This window comes from Protopterus annectens, chromosome 2.part1 (genome assembly GCF_019279795.1).
Source record: "Protopterus annectens isolate FY-2018-M chromosome 2.part1, PAN1.0, whole genome shotgun sequence".
In the NCBI taxonomy this organism is placed as follows: Eukaryota; Metazoa; Chordata; order Ceratodontiformes; family Protopteridae; genus Protopterus; species Protopterus annectens.
In genome coordinates, this window is record NC_056729.1 from 542,197,861 (window position 1) to 542,218,888 (window position 21,028).

Below are 21,028 nucleotides of genomic sequence, written 5' to 3' on the forward strand. Positions count from 1 at the left end.
GACCAGATGAGAAGGCAAGAAATGTGGAAAAAACACAAATATAGTTGCAAGTATAGAAAACTTCTGGAAGAGCCTCATGTTGATCACGAACAAATGCAGGAATGGTTAAGGAGAGGTGAATTTACATCAAGAAATGAAAGGTTAATATTGGCAGCCCAAGATAGTGAACTACATACACGCTGGTTTACTAAGTCCATTGAGCATGTGGGAGAAACAGACATATGCAGGTGTTGTGGAACCGAATTGGAAACAGTCACACACCTTATTGCTGGTTGCGACTCTCTAATGGCAGAGGGACTGTATATTGAAAGGCATAATAATGTGGCAAGATTGTTACACTGGAGGTTGTGCAAACATTATGGTATCGAAGTGGCTGAAAAACACTGGAAACATGAGCCACAGAGAATCATAGAACATGATGAAGTTTACATCACATGGGATCACCCAATACCAACAGTCCAAAAGATAGATGCTAGAAAACTGGATATAGTGGTCCAAGAAAAGAAGACAAAAGTAGCATTGATCATTGAAATCTCCACACCTAGTGACTACAGTGTATTGCGTACAGAGAGACACAAAGTCATAAAATACCTCGATCTGCAGGCAGAAATGAGAGCCATGTGGAAGAAAGATACCCAAACAGTTCCAATAGTAGGAACAACTGGTCTTATAAAAAAGAATTTGCAATCATATTTAGATATGTTACCAATTCATGTAACACCATACGAATTGCAGCAGGAGTCATTACTGGGCACATTGTGGGTGCTGCGAAGAGTACTTTTGGCTAATATCAAAGAGTAAAACAATACTAATTTCATGAACTTTAATCATACTTTGACTTAGGAATGGAGTCCATTCCTGTCATGGTATTAAAAATCCAAAAGACTTGGAGAAATTAAAAAAGAAGAAACATAAATCGAAAAAGATTGTTGAAATGATGTAATGATTACATGGGATCACCCCATACTAGTGGCTAAAAAGGTAGAAGCAAACTGACTGACTATCGTAATTCAATAAAAAAGACAGATATACCTTTGATTACTGAAATTGCTACATCCAGTGACTACAGGGTCTTACAAACTGAAAAACATAACTTTGCAAAATACCAGGACTTGCAAACCAAAACTAGAGTAATATGGAATAAAGATACACAGATAGTTCCAGTTATAGTAGGAGCAACTGAGCTAATAGGAAAGAATCTTTAGACATATCTAAATATGCTACCAAAAAAGTAACCCCATATGAACTGCAAAAAGAGGTAATTCTGGGTACATGGCAGGTGTTGAGAAGACCACGTGTATCAAATTACAAAGAGTGAAGCAAAACTGATTTCATGAACTTTGATTAAGAAATTAAACCAATACCCTAAGGCACATGATGGGACATCATCCATGAAACAACCGATGGATGCATTGATCCAGGGTACTTTTATCTGTATTCTCTGCCCTTTCCTTTCAAAATGTTCTCTATCATTATGTTGTGTGCTGTTTGTCACTTGTGCAAATGATGATTATGTCTGGACTAGCCTGTGACCCTTTTTTGTTTGCATTGTTGTGTAGCAATACTAGATGCCCAATTTGAACAGACTATTCTTTAAACCACACAGCCAACACTGGTTTCAACATGGCATCTCTAATACTGTATACATCACTTTTTTCTATGTGGCTCTGCCACTTACATGCTTGTTATAATGTATACAGCTGTACAAGGCATTTCCACCTGCCTCTGTATTCATGATTGTGGCCTGGTCACTGCTGTCGCCCACAGCCCCTGATGAAGGTGGCCATGTTGTTTAGTGCACCCATATGTCTTCCCATGGACTGGGTAGTTTTTTATACCTTATTTACACATTACTAAGCTGTTGTTCCTACGTTTTCCTGGGTAACTCTGCCATTCTAGACAACATACCTCCCAAATCAGGAGTATCAGTGTGCGCAGTACACATTGGTGACCCATTCACAGGAGTCATCATTATTTTTTATGCTGTAGTTTTGGGACTACAATCAAAATATTTTGTGTCTGATGTTTTAGATGTGAATGCTGACAAAACAGTAGCTCTGGCATTAACTAAATCAGCAATTTTAGAAAACAAAAACATTTTAGAGATAAAGGATGAAGAAGAGTACAAATTGATCACCACTTTCCAAAGTTGATTTGTTTAATCTTATGAATGGTCTGATACATTATTTTGTTTCTCTATCATTTTTATTTCTATGAACAATGCTACAGTGATTATGCTTTCAATACCAGTTTGTTTCTTTAATATGTTCCTCGTTAGATATATCATGTCTTGAAATTTCAGCTATATCAAATCTCTGTAAAAGAATACTGAACTTATGTAATTTTAAGATAATGTTGTGTTTAGGACATTACAAGATGCAGAACTGGGATATGTTCAGTCATGACTTTCTTCCTTCTGCTCCTGGCCTGGGTATGTTTGTGACTATTAAGGATCCCAGTTTTCAGGTAATAGTTTTTACTTTCCATTTTGAAGTTTGCCTGGCAAAATGCCATTTAAAATAATCACATTTATGAAAAAATGTAAGACTGCATACTGAAAGCAATTCTATTCACAGTCTTAAGAATGAAGCATGCTTATTGTTTACACACAGTAAGACCACCTGTCTTTTCTCATTGGCAGAGGAACACATTTCACAATCTGAATACCAGAAATCTCTGACATATTTGAATTATCAGCCTTCAAAGACGGGATCTAGCACCTATTATAATATGCCCCCCTTTCCTTTTGAGAGAGAAGGGGTGAGAGAGAGAAAGTGAGGGTGCTTGAGTTAGAGCTGCTTTACATTTGTGCAGCTGCTGCCTCACACAATATAGCCAAAGAAGAAGTTAACACGTGATTGTTTAAAGATTAGTTCAAGGCACACCATAACCTCGCTGTGCAACTGGAGCATGACTCCAGTGCAGACCAAATGATGTCAACAGATCCAGTGCTGACAATGCCCTACCTAACAGAAACAAGCATATCTGATGTACAAATATCCAGGACAACACTAACAGAAGAATAGGTGTGGTCTTTTAAGTCCACCTGAATGCTGTTGTTGCCTAAAAAGACAGATATTCAACTGTAACAATCCAGACTGTGTCCCCATGTAAATTTAGATGATAAAGAAGAAACAAATGGAAAACTGGGGAAGTTTTGGCCTACTGGGATAGATTTAGGAGGGGAGAATCACTTTGGAATGGTAGCAACAGTATGGCAGGTGGAAAACAGGTTAAGATTGTGAGCTGTAATGCCTGTGGTACAGGGTTGGATTCCCACAGTCATCATTTGCCTACTGTCTGACCATAAGCAAGTCACTTAACCAGACATTGCTCCCAAGTGACCCTGAAAAGGGATTTTGTGTCCAGTGGGCCTCCCTGGTTAACATATAGGTGCTATATTATCACACCACCATAAGTTTAAAAAAGGCTAAAACTGACAAATCGGTGAAAGAATTAATATAGCAATGTACACATATCACTTTATACAGATACAGCATATAATATATTCTCCAGCATTCATGTTGTTGGTTTATTGAAAATAAGGTAATAAGCCATCTTCTTAAAATTCTGACTATTGAATGATTGACTTTTGGAGTCAAATCTGACCAGACATTTTGTCCATAGTCCCCCCATCCTGTCAAACACTACATCAATATTAATTAATAGACAGAACACATACACACTTTCTTTTTATTTTAACAGAAACAATGAGGAGTTGGCAACAGCCCTCATATCTAGTATTATTATTTACATGGAAAATGGCAGGGCTTGAACACAATTTAACATTGGTATAGTCAGATTGGGCTAGGCAGATGGTTCGGTTTTCCATAAGCATACTATAATGTAACATAAAGTAACCCTGAATCAGGACACCCTGAAGCTTTATACATGCCTGATTTCTACTAAATAGAGTTAGAGCCCACACAGTCCTGTTGTTATACCAGATTCATAGTCAGGTTAGGCACATGTTTTCCTGCCAGCCACAAAAACTTGAATGATAATTGTGCAATTCCCACCTTTCCATAAAAACATGTCTTAGAAATGGTGTTCTGAGCAATGTCAAACCATGTGAAACTTGGCTTTTGATCTTCTATAATCACACCCCATTCACAGCATTAGAATGACTGTTCTTTTCAAACTCAAGCCCAGCTATGTGTCTGGCTTCTGTTGATGAACACTTGTATAACAGACAGATGTGGAAGCTTACTGTGCAGTTACTAGATATTTTTTCTTATCTCCAAATTGCAAATAACCATATTTTACTAGGTTCATGCCCAACTGCACACAGGTTAAGGTCAATATCTCTTTTTTTATTTTTGAATGCTAGAGCTGTCTGTAGTGTGATGAGGCCTTAGCCTCTCTTCAGTCTTCTGCAACACCACCCCCACCTCTCTGGATTATTCCTCATACATCAGAGTTTGAGAAACAATGGATCCTTCTTATGCACATGACTAGGGAGTGTATGGAGAAGGGATTAGGGCATCTCAGTTTGGTGCCATCTCAACAGCTACAGAAGGTATTTTTGTTCTACCCACTTGGCCCACCCAGTACAAAATGTATATTGTGTAATCCACATGCTTCTGGAGTATAGTCTTTGGCATCTACCTACTACTGTTAGTCTTTACCAGAAACCACACCCTACGTCCAGTATAGCCACATTGGTCAAAATGTCCCTCACTCCCTATCCCACCAGCGGATTCCCCAGGAACCATGCTTGATAAATGACCAGGGCTTATGTGTATCAGGGTCAGGGCTCTAGTCTTCTGATCTGGACAGCATAAGTCATTCTTAAATCTCATCCACAATAATCATGAGATGCTATTAGACAGAACGTTGGGGAGGATGGATTTACCAATGTATTTGTAAATGTAACATATTATACTGTCTGCATATTGTAGTGTGTTCATGTAGAGTTTTTCTCCCTGTGCTAACATTAAAAACATTGGGCTGGTTAATGAAATAAATAAATAAAACTAGTATAGGAGAAAAATATGAAAAAAATGAAAGTTAGGAATGAAAACATGGTAATGATATTTTGTATTTCAATATAAATAGAATTTATTGTGAAAATTATTTATAAAATAAATCAATTAATAAAAATAAAAACATGCTATCAGCACTGAAAACTATAATCATTTATTTCAGTACAAAGAAAGGGGAAAAGGTGGGAAATTAATATATGTATACTACATGTTTGAAACAGAGTACAAAAGATTAGTCCAAATAAAATTACTTTAGCTAGCAGATCTAAGAGACTCTCTCTCTCTATGATGCCCTCTCTGTGACAGGAATAAAGATGCCTTGTCAAAGTCACAAGTACATTTTTTCAGTTAAGTAGGTCGATGGACAAGAGTATAGTCCTCAGTGCTGACAGCATCTTTTCACAATAAATTCTATTCATGTTGCAATACAACTAGATAAACTAATTAGGACATCAACAAGGCATCTGACAGTATCTGACTCTTTTCTTTCACAGACGCAATGTTTGAGAGGTACAAATATTTCCACAGTTTGGAGACTGACCTCTCAGTTATCCCACATGTCAGTAAGCAGCCTGCTATTACATGATAGCCAAACTGTTTTATTCCATCACAAAATAAAAGTGCTTTGTTCAATGTGCAGAAGTGGTAAATGAATTAAAGAATATACAGAATGGTGGTCTGCAAAAACATTTGATAGGCTCAGAAAAATCAAGGCTAGTTAACACAGATATAAAAGGATGACTAGCATGGCTAATAAAGCTATGTATCAGAAGATAAATTTAAGAAGACAGCAAATCCATTATAAGAAATTATGAGTTTAAGTTGGAAAACTTTACTGCTAATAACAAAAAAAGCCCTGTATCATTTAATGAATTACATGAAGGATTCCAACTTCAACATTAGTGTAATTAAAGATGGAGCTCTGGTCAATAATCACCCAGAATTAGTTGAACTGTTTGCTGACAAGTTTTCAGACATATCGTATAATTGTTCAACTTTTTCTATATGTAATATAATTGATATTAAATACATTTGTCCTGATTTATCAATTGGTGGTCATTAGCCAAGTATATAACTATGAACCTATACAATACCCCACTCACATATACTTGACAAACCTACTGAACTGGGAATAAACCCCTACATAACTTGCTGGATTGCCAACTGGCGCACACACAGAACCCAGGAAGTAAGGATGGTAAGACCACCTCCACTAAGAGACTGGTCACTAGCAAGATACCTCAGGCCTCTATGCTGGGACTGCTCCTATTTGGTATCTACTTCTTGGAAGTAAAGGTTAATGTCAAGGGGCTTTGGCTTGAATTTGGTGCTTGGACCTTTGCTGTTTAATATATTTATGTCTGGCTTACTTAAAGTAAAATATTACTTAGTAAGTTCGATGATGACATCAAAATAGGGCTATCATCAATTTGGTAAAAGATCAAGCAACACTACAGGGGTATTTGGATATCATGTATACTCGGGTACTGAGTAGGAACATGGAGTTTAATGCCAGCAAAACTAAAGTATTGCACTTTGGTGGGAATTATCTATGTTTTCCATACCCAATAGGTAGTATTGGTTTTAGTTTAATACTGGAGAGTTACTGAGATATGAGAACAATCTTTCTTTGCTCACTAAGAAGTGTTATGCTGTTATCAAGAACATCTTACGCAGTATTTCAAGCTGTGATGAGAGAGTTTTACTTCCGCTTAATAAATCTTACATAAGACCTTATACAGAATAATATGGAGCTGTGTCTGACTACAATTGCTCACAGGTGATTAGGTCAGAAAATATTCAGAGGTATTATACTAAACAGATCAAAGGGTTACATTTAAATGTAAATTAAAAAATGTAAATTTAAAAATTAAACTTAAATTACAGGAACTGACCGGAGCAATTGTCCCTGTAGTTGAGAAGTTATAGGCTGGTCAGAGGTGACCACATAAGTCTGCATAGATGAATGAATAACTTTATTTTAGCAACAATTGGCATGAAGATAAGACAACATAGTTATGGTACTATGAATAATACATTTTTTGTGAATAGTTCACTTGACAATACAAATTTGGGAAGGCAATATGTTCATCATAGAGCTGATAAATTATGGAAGAAATTACCAGTCCATATCAGAAAAGTGTTTAGTCTAGAAAAGCCTAAGGCTAATTTAGACAAATGGTTGGTGACAATGCATATGGAGTTCTCTAACTGAGAGCAAACTTTTTTAAGGCCTTTGTTGAGACCCAGAGTTTGTGTTACATTGATTGTTGAACAACCAACTAACACCCACTTATGCAATGGTTGCTAAGCAATCATTACTTAAACCACCTAGACCCTGTTTAAATAAGCCTCAGCCAAAAATATTTTCATAAACCCATACTTGCTCCTTCACTCACAATCAATGTGAGTGACTCTGGTTTCAAGGTAACACCTATAAAGACTCCTGAGGCTGCAGACACACACAATAATGCATTAGTAATAAGCATTCAAAATAAGAGCGTATCTGTTAGATCCCGTCAAGCCAAGTACGAGTATGTTCTCGTTAATGCCCACTTTGGAATGAATGCTCTTAGATGCTCTACTCTGAGGGAGATACAAAGAGTTTCTGTTGGTATCTCTATGCAAATGTGTGAGTAGGCATTTATCTTTTTATTTTTTATTTTATTTTTATTTTATTTTTTATTTAACATTTGTTGACCATCTTGACCAGTATCTTGCCTTCTCCAAGAATAATGACACAATTTCATAAAACATTATTGTTGTAAAAGTTGGCTTATTAACTTGTGTCATTCCTGGGGATCCAGTGAGTGTTGGTATAGGATGCAATGAATGACAAGCCACTTTGCTTTTCCAGGAACAGATTTCACCATTTAATGTAACCCCTCCATATGCTGGCTAAGACTTTTTCTGCCTCTGTAGTGCTTTTCTTAGGTAAAGTTAGTCTACTACACAAATTCCAGCCTGTACTTAGGTGGCTCTACTCAGTGCAAAGAATCTGAACAATAAACTGCCTGATATTGAGGTTTCCCTGACATCAAACACATTCATATATGCGTTTTTACGCAAACTTGTTTCCACTTTCCTGATAACACTCTGTCAGTATCAATGTACAGTGCCTATCATGCATTGAGACCATTTGGAAGACGTATAGAAGTCTATTTGTTATCTATTCTCATATTAAATCACACCTAATTCTTCAGTATTCTGATTTTGTACTCCTTGTCACCTTGGTCACATTTAATAAGGTCATTTACCAACTAAGTTCTAAGTATGGAACCCCTTCAATGTCAACTGAGGACCACATTGGGTCCCTGGATAGGTTGGAGTCTATGTCTATTAATCCCACTACCCTAAGTTTGAGTGACTTCAGTTATTCATTCATCAACTGGAAGACATACATAAACAAGTTCCTACGAGAAGGAATAATATATTTGACCTTATCCTCATGAATACTGCTGCAAACTGCATGACAACTAATGTCATGCTCTCTGTGATCAAATCTGGCTACTTAATTGTTATCTCTTCACTAATAATTAGCACCAGTTAGCCATCTGGCAGTGTAAACCTAGGCTTTAAATTATTGTCACGGTTCAAGTGATACCCTGACCCCATATGCAAGAATAGGAAAAAGGGGTTGTGGATCAATGGAGGGATCCATAAATTCAACTACATTCAGATACTACTCCAAAGTCAAGCATACCCTGTCTGTAGCCCTAAACAAATCCAAAATGTGTTGATAACTCTGTACCTATTAGACATAACTAGGGTGGGAAATTTATTTTTAAACACATTTATTAAATTATCACTTAAGACATAGGCACACATACATTAATAGAAAAGAAAATAACCCATATTAACTTTTTTCATTCACATACATTATGCACTACATATATGTTTTATTTCTTTAAAACAACTGTCATTCAGTCCAACATTATATAAATTGCTCAGTTTCTGCCATCCTATAAACCTCACTTCTCCTGAACATTATTCTGCATGTATTGTTCCCACAAATTCTATTTATTTCTATGCAATTTATTCCTTCCCTTTTTTAAAAAGCCATATTGTAGTTCTTTTATCTTTTTTATAATATTTAATACTTTAAATACAATTAGTTTAGATTTTGACTTCCATTTCCTAGTAATTATTTTTTGGCAGCCAATAGAATTAAACTTAATAAGGCCTTACTATGTTTAGGCAATTCAGATCATGTACCCCAGTTCAAAAAAATAACTGCCCTCCCCCAATATTTCTGACAGAGTGCTCTGTAGGGAATTTTTTTTAAATCTGCCAACTCATTGCACTTCCAAAAACCATGTTAACAGTTACCTCTTTCTGCCTCATCACACCTCCAATTGTTATCTCCCTGAGAAAAAATTATTTGAAGTCTGCTTGGGGTACAAAAATATCTATGCAAACACATCCAAGCAAAACTCCTAAACCTTCTGGACTTTGCTGCATACTTCAGAGCCATACATATGTCCTATTGTTCCTTATAAATTGCTTTTCCAGTCTCTCTTACGAATATTTTCTAACTTCCACTGATTGATTTCTATAGTTATCATGCAAATATTTTATATACCCTGCTAATTATCCATTTCTAACAGCAGTTTCTGTTCTAAATTTAGGTTCATAGGTTCATAGACTGGTACTAGGCTATTGGCACTAGGGCCTATACAAGCCTAGCCATAACAATTCCCTGGCTATTTCTTCCCACAATATTTACTTCCCTGGACCCCTGTCTAGCAGGGCGACTGACGTGTTCCCCGGGGTGAATTTCCTATCTCCCATCCAATCGTTAAGGTTCCTTTTGAAGAGGGCCAAAGAGGCACTCTGCTTGACATGTATGGGCAGTCTATTCCAGAGTCTGGGAAGTCTCTGGGTCAGGAACCTATCCCTCCAGCATGTTTTGTTCACTGTGATGACAAGGTTTAGATCCCTGGAGCATGTAGCTCTGAGGGATTGGGATTTCTTTAAGTGTAGCATGTCCAACAGCTCTGGGTTTGACTTGGCCTTGTATGTTAAGCAGAGATTGCCTCTGAGTAGACGATATGAGACAGAGTATAGCTGGAGTTTTTTTAGACGGTCAGCATTGGGCATCTGCTTTAGGCCTGTGATTCTTTTAGTGAGGTATTTCTGCGGCCTTTCTAGTTGTTGCAAATGTCTTGAGAGGTACATACCAAATGGGGCATTGTATTCCATAATGGGTCTAATGAGGGATAAGTACAGTGGGACAATGACCTCTTTTTTCTGGATGAAAAGCCCATAGTGATGAGGTGAGCACATAGAAGGATTTCCTGACTGTTGTGGTGATGTGATTATCGAAGTTGAGACCACTGTCCACCTGTGTCCCTAAGTCTCTTATCACACTTTCAGTGTTTAGTGTACTGCTACCTATGTGGTAATTCATGGATACATGTTTTTTTCCCAAAGGTGATAACTATACATTTCTTAGCATTGAGATTGAGCCTATGGCTCTGGCACCAAGCATCTGTTTCTGTAAGGCCCTTTTGTAGAATATCCACATAATTTGGGGATTCAGTAATGGCTCCCAGTTTGCAATCATCTGTGAACTTTGTTAGCCAGAGTCCCTTAGTTTTGGCCTGTACTTCAGAGAAGTAGATGCCAAACAAGAGCGGTCCCAGGACTGAACCCTGAGGTACTCCACTTGTCACTTGTCTGGAACTGGATTTGGAGTTGGCTACTTTTATAGTGTGGGTTCTGTCAGTAAGCCAGTTGGCAACCCATTGAGTGGCATAGGGATTAATGCCCAGCTTAGTAAGTTTATCTATGATTCCAGAGTGGGGGGGATGGTGTTGAAGGCCTTGGCGAGGTCCAGATAGGCTGTGTGGACCACCTCACCCTTATCCACAGCTCTGGAGTCGAAGAAGTCAATCAGGTTCAGGAGACAAGAATGGCCCTTCACGAACCCAAACTGGGTGGAAGGTTACCAATGTCTTTGTTTATAAGTTCCATGATAATAAGTTCCATGGCCTTGCAGATCAGGCTGGTAAGACTGATGGGGTGGTAGTTCCCAGGATCCAAAGTGGATCCACCCTTGTGGAGTGGGATAACTGTAGCTGTGTGCCACTCAGTGGGCACGAAGTCTGAGGTGAGGCTATGATTAAACATGACACTTAGGTGAGGTGCCAGTTCATTTTGTAGTTCATGTAGTACACAGCCCGAGATGTCGTCTGGTCCCATGGATGCTGTATTCTTAGCTTTGGAGAGTGTGTTTTTTACCTGTGTGGCCGTTATTACCAGAATTTGGCAATCTTTTGGTATTGCTATGGGCCCTTTAGGGGATCAGAGGGGGGTGATGTTGGCATTGAATCGATCTGCCAGGATACTGGCAATATCCTTGGGATCAGTATATTTAATGCCATTTTGTTGTAGCTCAAAGCAGATATGAGCATTGCCATTTAGATTCTTGACATAGCTATAGAATGCCTTGTGGTTGTCTTTGGAATCTTTGGCAATTTTATTTTCATAACCAAAAAAAAGTTATCCAACACTAAATAGTCCAAGGAATGCCTCCGCACATCAACAATGATATGACCTGTGGTTTATTAACTCCAAATGTACGAGCAAACAAAGCAAATTAAAACTAATACAAAATACGGACATGCAAGACAATGAAATCAGATTTAGCGCTTTCTTCCACCTACTATGTGGACTTCATCAGAATTTTATTTTCGTAACTAGCTTTGGAGGATTTTATGTGGGATCTCAGCTTCTAACTGAGGCTGGTAAGGGAGTTTTTTGCATCCTGGGATTTTCCTCTTTTCTGCAACAGTTTCTTCTTTTTGTTGTAAAGTTTGTTTATGGCAGAGGACCGCCAGATTGGCTTCTTCTTTTTGGAGGAGAGCATCTTGGTTCTATTTGGAATGACACAATTCATGCATGAGTGGATGTGCTCGTACAGTGTCTTAGTGTAGGATTCAACAATCGAACTTTCAGTTCCCATCTGCATGGGTGTCATGAAGTTTGTCACTTCTGACTTGAGTAGTATGAAGTTGGCTTTGGAGAAGTTTTTTATGGAAGTTTCCTTACTAGGGGGAGGGATGTGGATGTCAAGGGTGATTAGCTTATGGTCAGACCTAACCAACAAGGGGGTGACCATAGGTGTGGGGCATTGATTTCCCTTGTTGGTAATGACCAGGTCTAAGATACTGGAGCCCCTGTTGGGACTATGGATTAGTTGATCCAGGGCATTGGAATTTATGAATTCCAAGAACCATTGGGCAAAAATGTTGGTACATGAGTAGTTTTTCCAGTTAATGGCAGGGTAGTTGAAATCACCCAATATTAGGGTGTTTGGTTGTATATTAATATTTTCCAGTATGTTTAGAAAGGTGTAGTGAGAATGTTGGGGCATGGTGGGGGATCTGTAGCAAGCTACAATTTGGACAGCAGTCTTACGTAGTGTTAGTTGCACCTGGAGAATTTCAGATAGATTGTGTTAGGCAACCAGCCTGGTGGTGTGAATATCCTTGATGAATATGGACAATCATCCACCTTTAGTGTTTCAGTCCTGGTTTGGTGACCGAAAAGTATGGTAAGAGTAGTAGCTTGGTATTGCAGGGGTGCTCTCTGGAGCCTTGAACCAGGTCTCAGTTACTGCACAGATATCGATGTTCTCTATTTTTAGGAGTGCCTCGAGAGAGTGTATTTTGAGGTTTAGACTTTTAGCATTGAGTAGCATTACCTTCAGATTTTGCATGCTTGTACCTGTTATGGTGGTGGTTTTGTCCTTTGAACTTTGCTGAAAAAAGGCACTATGGGGTGGCAAGAGCCTTAGCCAGTAACCTGAATCTCAGAGGCGACAGATGCAGACCATCTCTGGCAAAGCATCATGGTCTGTCGATCATGTCATCCCAGGTAGACAGATACTGGATCCCCTTTGAATGACACCGGAAGCTTAGCCAATTGTTGAAGTCAGTCATTTTGTCCTTATACTGTGGTATCATTCTGGGCGAAGACAGGATGCTAATCAGAGCTAGAGTCATACCTGCCTGGGCCACTTGATCCGAGTGCTCTTCCCTATCTCTTTTCATGTAGTCCAGGGAGGTACATCTCAAGTCATTCACTTCAACATGGACAATGACAGATTCATATGTGTACTTGTTGTGGACTGACTTGAGTGCATGTGTTATGTGGTGGATCCTGGCACCTGACAGGCAGCTGACTGTAATTTTCTCCTTGTTCAGCCTGGTGAGTGGGACATCAGTGTGCCTGACTATAAAGTCACCTAGGATTAAAGTGTTGGGTATGTTGTCTTGCCTTAGGGGCAGTTGTTGGGTGGCACACTGGTGTTGTGAGCTATGTGACACTTTGGTTGTGATTGGTGTTTGTTTGCATTTCAGCTTCAGATGTCCTTGTTGCTTGGGCAGGTTACTGTTAATGGCCTCCACATATGAGGGTTTAGCGTTGTTATGTGAGGATGTTGATGGTGTGGGTTTAGAAGGGCTATGTGTTGCTTGAGGTGTAGTGTGGGTGTTAACCTTCTCCTCTTGACTGTCTAGCACAATCTTAGGTGGAGAGAGCTTTGCTTCCAGTTTGGCTATGTAAGTGCATCTCTCGCAGGGTGTAGTGTTGAGTGGTAGGAGGAGAGGGCTGTTTGTGTACATGAGGCAATTGCTTGCATTGCCCCAGTATGCCCAGATTCACCAGGTGGACAGGAGAAATCATTGGAAGCTGACCCTTGGACATGCCTGGTTTGGTGCTTTTTTTTGTAAAGTACAACAGCTGTTTTCTCTTACCTTAGCAAGGTACTTTGTAATTATAGGCTGTGTGATGCCCATGCCCTGGCCCAGCAATCAAGGAGCCACAATCTTCACCACTAACACCAGAGAGGGACATCTAATATAGGGGGAAAGGATAACAGATACACACAGTAAAGTGCAATTTCCCTTAAGAGCACACAGAGGTCACAGTCTGTCAGGGCTTGGTCGCTCCCTTGCTCCCCAGGGCCCCAATAAGACTCCCCACTGGCACACCTATATGGTCCAGATCTCAGCCTAGCTGGGCAAGCTAAAATCTCCAGCACCCTCTCTGTCCAACCAGTGCTTTGTGTCCTTGCCCAAGTAGCTGACACACACACACTTTGAGATAAGAGTTTACACAACCACACAGACACTTCTAGGGAAGGCTGGCACAGGTTCTCCAGCTGTGTCCCTTTTTACCCAGACTATATGGTAGTACCAGCTGCCACCACCCAGCTAATATTTATAAGCTACTCAAATGCCCTTAAAATGGTGTCCAATTATTACTGTGCAATATTATTATCCAATTGGTAAGTGTGACTACAGTCAAGGCTTATTAGAGTGGCTATATACAGTTTTACCAAAGGCATACAAGTACTCTAAAGAGCTTAAATTATCTCTACACAAAACCAGCCACAGTTAAAAGGTTTTAAAATATTTAATAATAAACAATTAAAACCACAAGACAATACTTTCTACTACACAGTGCTAGTCAAAAGAGTTCAGAGATCACACAGAAATACTTAAAATAATTCAGTAGTACAATTCTGACATAACAGAAAAACACATAGTCTAACCTTTTTTAATTCCTAGCTACTTCTAGGAGAAAACATAGTTCTAACATACTACTTACATAAAGAAAGCATAAGGCAGTGCTGAGTTGGATGTCCAGACAAAAATGCTTAATAATCTCTGGTTCTCACTGTTCAAACTGAAACTGCAGTTCTGCTAAAATATTACATCATCTTTTACACTTTTCTGGTGTTCCCAGGCTGACAGAAACTGCATTTACATTATTTTACACTTAGAGCAAACAGAAACTGCATTTACATTCTTTTGCACTTAGAGCAATAAAGGACATTCCACATGTAAATTCCGGTCATTAACTTTAGCTTTAAAACAATAGGCAGGAAGCCTACATCTAGCTGGACTTGAGCCAACTTGTAAACATGAAAGGCAGTGATGAAATAATTTTAATTTCAAAGGACCAACAAGAAATGCTTGACTTAGCTTTCTTTACAGCAGATGGCAATGTTGCCACATTGTTTCAAATTCAACATTTCACATTTACAAATGATAGAATTATCTGCACAATTCTATGGCTAGGCTGGCAGTCTTCACCCATCTCTACCAGTCTTCATAGGCTATTTAGTGCCTATGATTAATTTCTCCTTATTAACAAGGAGAGTTGAGTGCTTGTATCAGTTTAAGGCTTCCTAGAGCTTTCCAGCAGGTTTTAGAGCAAGTGCTAGTCACAGGGATGCTTAAAGGTAAGATGAAAAAAATGGTTTATCCTAAACACTGCAGTGTGCACTACAGGAGTTAGATGTGAAAGTAGGTAACTTAAGTTTTACCTGTCTAAAAAGTTAAGTTTAGTGGAGAGCCACTATTTTTAAAACAGCAAGATAGATTGAAAGGGGGTTGTCACTTTTGTATTCTGATACTATGGAATACAGTAGGATGGCCAATAAATTTAAATAGTTGAAGGGGAGTGATTTCACAAAATGATAATTTTTCACTTACTCACACAAGCCAGTAAAAGCAGAGAGGAAATGAGATATATGGTCAAATTACCATAAGGGGCAGGCAACTAGAAAGACAGTAGTGTTTAACAATAGTAACTGGGTGGGGAAATATTTTTCTGCCTGACACACAAGTGACAGAGCTGTGGTCTCTTTTCAAGTTTTAATATGCAGTTAAAAGCAGAATGCAAGTAAAACACAAGGTAAAGAAAACAAATCACAGTATTCAAAATGGAAAATGCAATAAAGTAATAGAAAATACAACAAATAAAAATCAAACTAGCCTTTCCCTCACAGCAAAGTCTAACAGAGACTGGGTGAGACTTTATATGAAAGTAAAGTAAATTAAATTTGACTAAAACTTTACAAGAGCAGGTCTTTTGTGTATGACTTCCCTATCCTGTTTTCTTTGCCTATACTCTGATATCATTTCCTGGTGGAAGACAGTCTCTAACCTGCCTTCCAAATGTCTTCTTGGCCTCATCCCAGTCTACTTATCTTTCTCTCTTTCTCGAGTTATTTGCCCCCAGTACCCTGGCTCCTTTACCAGTTGTCTCCAGTGTATTTCAGTCCCCTTCTGCCAGTTTGCTATATCCCTACTTGCAGTCATCCCTACTGGCAAGATCTTTTTACATTCTCATGTTGACTTAGTTCTTAGATTACTTTCTGCAACATGATGAATATAATATTATGTATAGTTCGTATTACTCTCCTTAAGAATCTGAATCCAGCGTCTCACTCCTGCTTTATCATCATTCCTTTCCACTTTGAAATATAATCTTCTGCTTCTATTATGTATATGAGCCTTAACTGCATAGCTCTAACATATCCCTTTAAAACCTTGCTCTATTGGGAGGATAAACGTATCCCATTTAACTTTTGCCCTCTTCTCCTCTCTGATAAATTCCTTCAGCTCTTTATTAATTATTGCCAATGACTTCTCTGGTTGATAAAAAAATATGTCTTATGTCTATCTAAAATTCCCTGCTGAACTCTTATAGGTTCACAGGTGGCTACTAGGCTATCAGCCCAAGAAGCATTTTAAGCCTAGCCAAGCTTTCCCCAAATTTAACAAAATATTGCTGACATTCTTCAACATCCCAAGGAATTTTACAGTTAAAATACAGGCTTGCACACATCAAGAGTTCACAGGCTGCCCACGTCAATTAGGAGCATAAATGCCAAACCAGGAGTAATTTTGCTATTCCTGTCAATTGGTCCAAGTTTTATTTGAAACCAGTTAGGGATGAGCTTTGCTCCAGAAAAGGGGTAGTCTTTGGGATGCATACCTGTCCCTCCAACATGTCCTGTTTATGTAGCAGATAAGGTTTTGGTCCTTAGAAAAGATATTTCTGATGCATTTGTTTTGTAGATATGCAACAAATACTTTAGTGTGGGATTAGAAGATGCATTTTAGAATAGGCATAGATCACACTGCAGTAGTCAGTAAGAGACTGAGTGCAGGGATAAGACTGTAAGACTTTCTGCATAGGACTTGTTTACTCCCTGTATTTGTTTTGTGAGTAACTTCTGTGATCTCTCAAGCTGCGGCAAGTACCTGCCTGGTCAGGTACATGTTGAAGGACTCATTGTACTCAATGATTGGTCTGAAGAGATTTTAGAACAACATGACTGAAAGAAGCTAGAAAAAAGAAGTTATGTCTTACCATAACATTCCATCTGTGTTATCAATCCTCACTTATCCTTGACTGTAGGTTCGGTTCAGTATCTCAGAACTGACTCAGCCATTATTCCAGCTTGCATCTTCCAAAAACTCTAGAGCTTAGCTTTACCCATAATGCTCCTCTCAGGATTGCCTCAGATTGAGTTTGCACAATATAGTGACAGAAAGGAAATCACAGAGCAGAAACCATATCTGTATTCATAAAAGGAAAATGTAATCTATTGGGGTAGATCCTTTCCACAAAGAAGCCAGAAAGGCAGAGGGAAGGAGGGCGGGAATGTCAAGGATAAGTGAAGATTAACAACACAGAGGGAACTTTATGGTAAGACTTCTTTATCTGATGTTGTCAATCTTCACTTAGTCCTTGACTGCGGGGCAGAGTCCTCAGCTACCTAAATCTAGGGAGGTCACATGAAAGAATATTCCTGAGCACCATCAAACCAAACGATGCCCATCCCCTAGAGACCAGATCCAGCTTGTAATGATTAATAAAGGTATGTGGGGATGCCCAAGTAGCCGTTGCACAGATATTGTCTATAGAAGCTCTGGAATGAAAACTGCAGAAGTGGCTATTGACCTGATTGAATGTGCCTTTACAGGGCCTGGTAGGTGCACTTCCCTTTTGTTATAAATGAAGGTTATACAATCCTTAAACCATTTTGCCAGAGTAACTTTAGAAGCTGGTTTGCCCAGAGTAATAGGAGAAAAGGAAACAAGCAACTTGTAAGAGTTTCTGAATCCTTTTGTTCTGTGAAGGTAAAAATGTAATTGTCTATGGAGGTCTAGTAAATGTAGACAATATTCGCCCTTGTTTGAAAATTTGGGAAAAAATACGGGAAGTTGTAATATCTGATTGATATCAGTCTCAGGCACTATTTTTGGTAGAAAGGATGGATTAGTTTACAAGGCACCCTATCTTTATGGAGGATTAAATAAGGATGCTTGCAAGATAAAGCCTGTAGTTCTGATATTCTCCTAGCAGATGTAATAGCAATCAAAAATAAGGTTTTCCAAGAAAAGTACTTCAAATCCCAATTGCATACGGCTAAAATGGGGAATACATTATGGACTGTAACACCAGATTCAAGTCCCAAGGTGTGGAAGGATCCTTGTATGGAGATCTGAGCACTGAGGTTCCTTTCAAAAAAGTTTACAAAGTTTGTGAGACATTAGAGCTGTATCATTAAAACCATTATGAAAGTTGGAAATTGCAGCTAGATGCACTATACAGTCAATGAGGACACTCCAGCATTGAAAAGCGATGTTAAGAATTCTAAGATCTTATCAAATGGTGCAGAATATGGGTCAAGATTACTGTCTGTAGCCCATTTTGAAAATTGTTGCCACTTGCTATTGTATAATTTTCTAGTCAATGGTTTATGGGAGGTTAAACCAATTTGTTGAATTGGGGTAGTGAGACTACTACACTTGGCAATCAGTGAAACTGGAGAAGCCACACACTGAACTTGAGATTTTGAAGATTCAGATGACCAAGTCCCTCTGTGTGGGACAAGAGGTCTGGAGCTGGGTTCAGAGTCCAAGGTTTCTGAATTAGGTGAGGCCAAAAAAAGGGAAACCATATCTGTCAAGGCTAGAAGGGAGCAATGAGAATTATCTTGTTCTTCGACCTACTTGCTTTCTTCAGAAACTGGGAAATGAGGGGTATCGGTGGAAAGGCATACAACAGAACAGAGGGCCAATCATGAAGGAGAGCATATCTCGATGACTCCCCTGGTGGAAGGATTAGGGCAAAGTAGCTACTGCACTTGTTGCTCAGGAGGGATGCAAAGAGATTACAGCAGGGCTAGCCCCATTTACAGAATATTCTTTCCATCACTAGAGGATTGAGAGATCACTCGTGAGGCAATAGAATACTCCTGCTCAGTTTGTCTGCAATCACATTGGAGCTCTTTGGAATATGCATTGCAATTAGAAAGCAGTTTAGATGAAATTGCCCTTTGCCATACACTTAGTGCTTCTTGACAAAGAGGGTAAGACCTGGTTCCCCCTTGCTTGTTGATGTACCAAACAACTGACATGTTGTCTGTTTGGATTGCAATCGTTCTCAAGGGGAAGGTTTCTTGCAATGCCAGGAGCACTGCCCTCATCTCTAGAACACTGATGTTAAAATTGGCCTCTAACTGGGACCAAGTGCCTTGGACTGTCTTTCTCAGATAATTAACCCCCAACCTATCTGGGATCCGTTTGTGGTGATTATGGCTTGGGGTTGAGACAGAACAAATGGTCGGCCTGACAAAATTTTGTTGGAGTGAAGCCACCAACTCAGGTCTTTCTTGCATAGACTGGTGATAAATACCTGATGGGGCATTGACTGATTTAGTAAAGACCACCAGGAGCCATTGTAGGGCTCGCATCTGGAATCTCACAAGGGGAACTAAAGTGATTGCAGCTGCCATTGATCCTAAAGTTTGTAACAACAGTCTGGGATTCTTTTTGGCTGCCTGGGTATTTTTGAAAAGGGGATATTGTAATCTTTGGTTATAATGCTTTGCACCCAATTGTCCACTGTTATCATTAGATAGGTCCAGGGATAATCATCCCCCAACTGCCTTCGGAGAACAGCAATCAGGCCTCCACTCAGGAGCACTGATACAAGTTACCAGGGAAAGAGTCCCTGGAAACTTGATTTTGCAGGCTATCCCTGCCTCTTGAATGGAGTCTTCCATTATAACTTCCTCCTCTGCCCAGGGGGGGGGGTCACTGCCACATAAGTCCTGGAGAGGTCCCTTGGACTTTTTTGAACCATAGCTTCCCGCTCCTCCGGTTCCTGCAGTAAGACCACTGAGGAGTGGAAAAGCACACAACCAAGGCAGAAAGGGTCTTTCCATCCTTCTCACATCTGGCAAGGGTTTCTTTGACTTTGGGACCAAAAAGTGATGTTCCATTAAAAGGAGCATTGATGAAAGAAGACTTGAATGGTCCTGCAAATTCACATAACCACATCCAGGTTTGTCTCCTTATGATTATGACAGAACACACTGACCTAGTCGGCCCTTCGGCTATGTGCGCAATGAGCCTCATGAAAGAATTAGATATTGACTCAGGGGGTGCCAGCTGGGAATATACTTTGTACTGCACCCCCTTGGCTATGGCTCCTGTCAGAGTATCTGATAGTTCCTTTATCAGATCCCATTGGAGTCTCGTAAAATGAGCCATGAAGTTCAAGGACCTGAGCACAAAGGTCGATGATGCGTATACTCACTTCACAAATCTATCTATCATCCTAGACTCTTTATTAGGAGGATGGATAGTAGGACTTTCATCAGCAAGTTCCTTTTTTGGTGGCTGCTGCAACCACCATGGCATCTACTGGTATCCCTTTGGCCCAGTTCTGGTGATCCTTAGGAGCTGACAAAATGCAGTCTGGTCTCTTGGGGATTCGCTCAATGGAATCAGAAATATTTTAAGCCCACTGTGCAATCAATTTAATTAGATTGTCAGCAGGAGGAAAGATCCAAGAAGTAGATGGTCAGGCATGGAAAGCCTGCAGGTATACAGATTCATCCAAGGAAGGCTGATGGGATGTCCAGCCACCCTTCTGGCTCAGGATTTCTAATATGTCTCTAAATGAGACATCTTCCAGGGTGACCCTGGGGAACCTTCCCCTTCATTGAAATCAGTATCTTCTGTGAAAGACTCTTAAGAGGAGTCCAAGTGCTTCCTCTTGCACTTTCTCTTCAGGGGCATCTCCTCAGTGGGATGGGTCAGAGAGGTGCCTGAAGAGGACATAACCACCATGGTTGAATCCTGATGTTTCTGTGCCCATTGTCCCAGGGCAGAGGCTGGAGGTAGCTCTGGGAAGGGGAAGAACAGGGATGTTGGTCTAACGAG

The 21,028-nt window shown here is 39.5% G+C and overlaps 1 protein-coding gene across 1 annotated transcript in view; it reads left to right on the top strand.

Annotated features, from left to right (window-relative positions):
• Nucleotides 1-21,028, top strand: part of LOC122794749 (transmembrane emp24 domain-containing protein 11-like) — a 214,640-nt gene that overhangs the window by 70,031 nt on the left and 123,581 nt on the right. Inside the window, exon 2 of the mRNA XM_044063385.1 lies at nucleotides 2,366-2,466. Within this exon, the coding sequence (XP_043919320.1) occupies nucleotides 2,366-2,466 (101 nt within the window). The remainder of the gene's footprint in view (nucleotides 1-2,365; nucleotides 2,467-21,028) is intronic.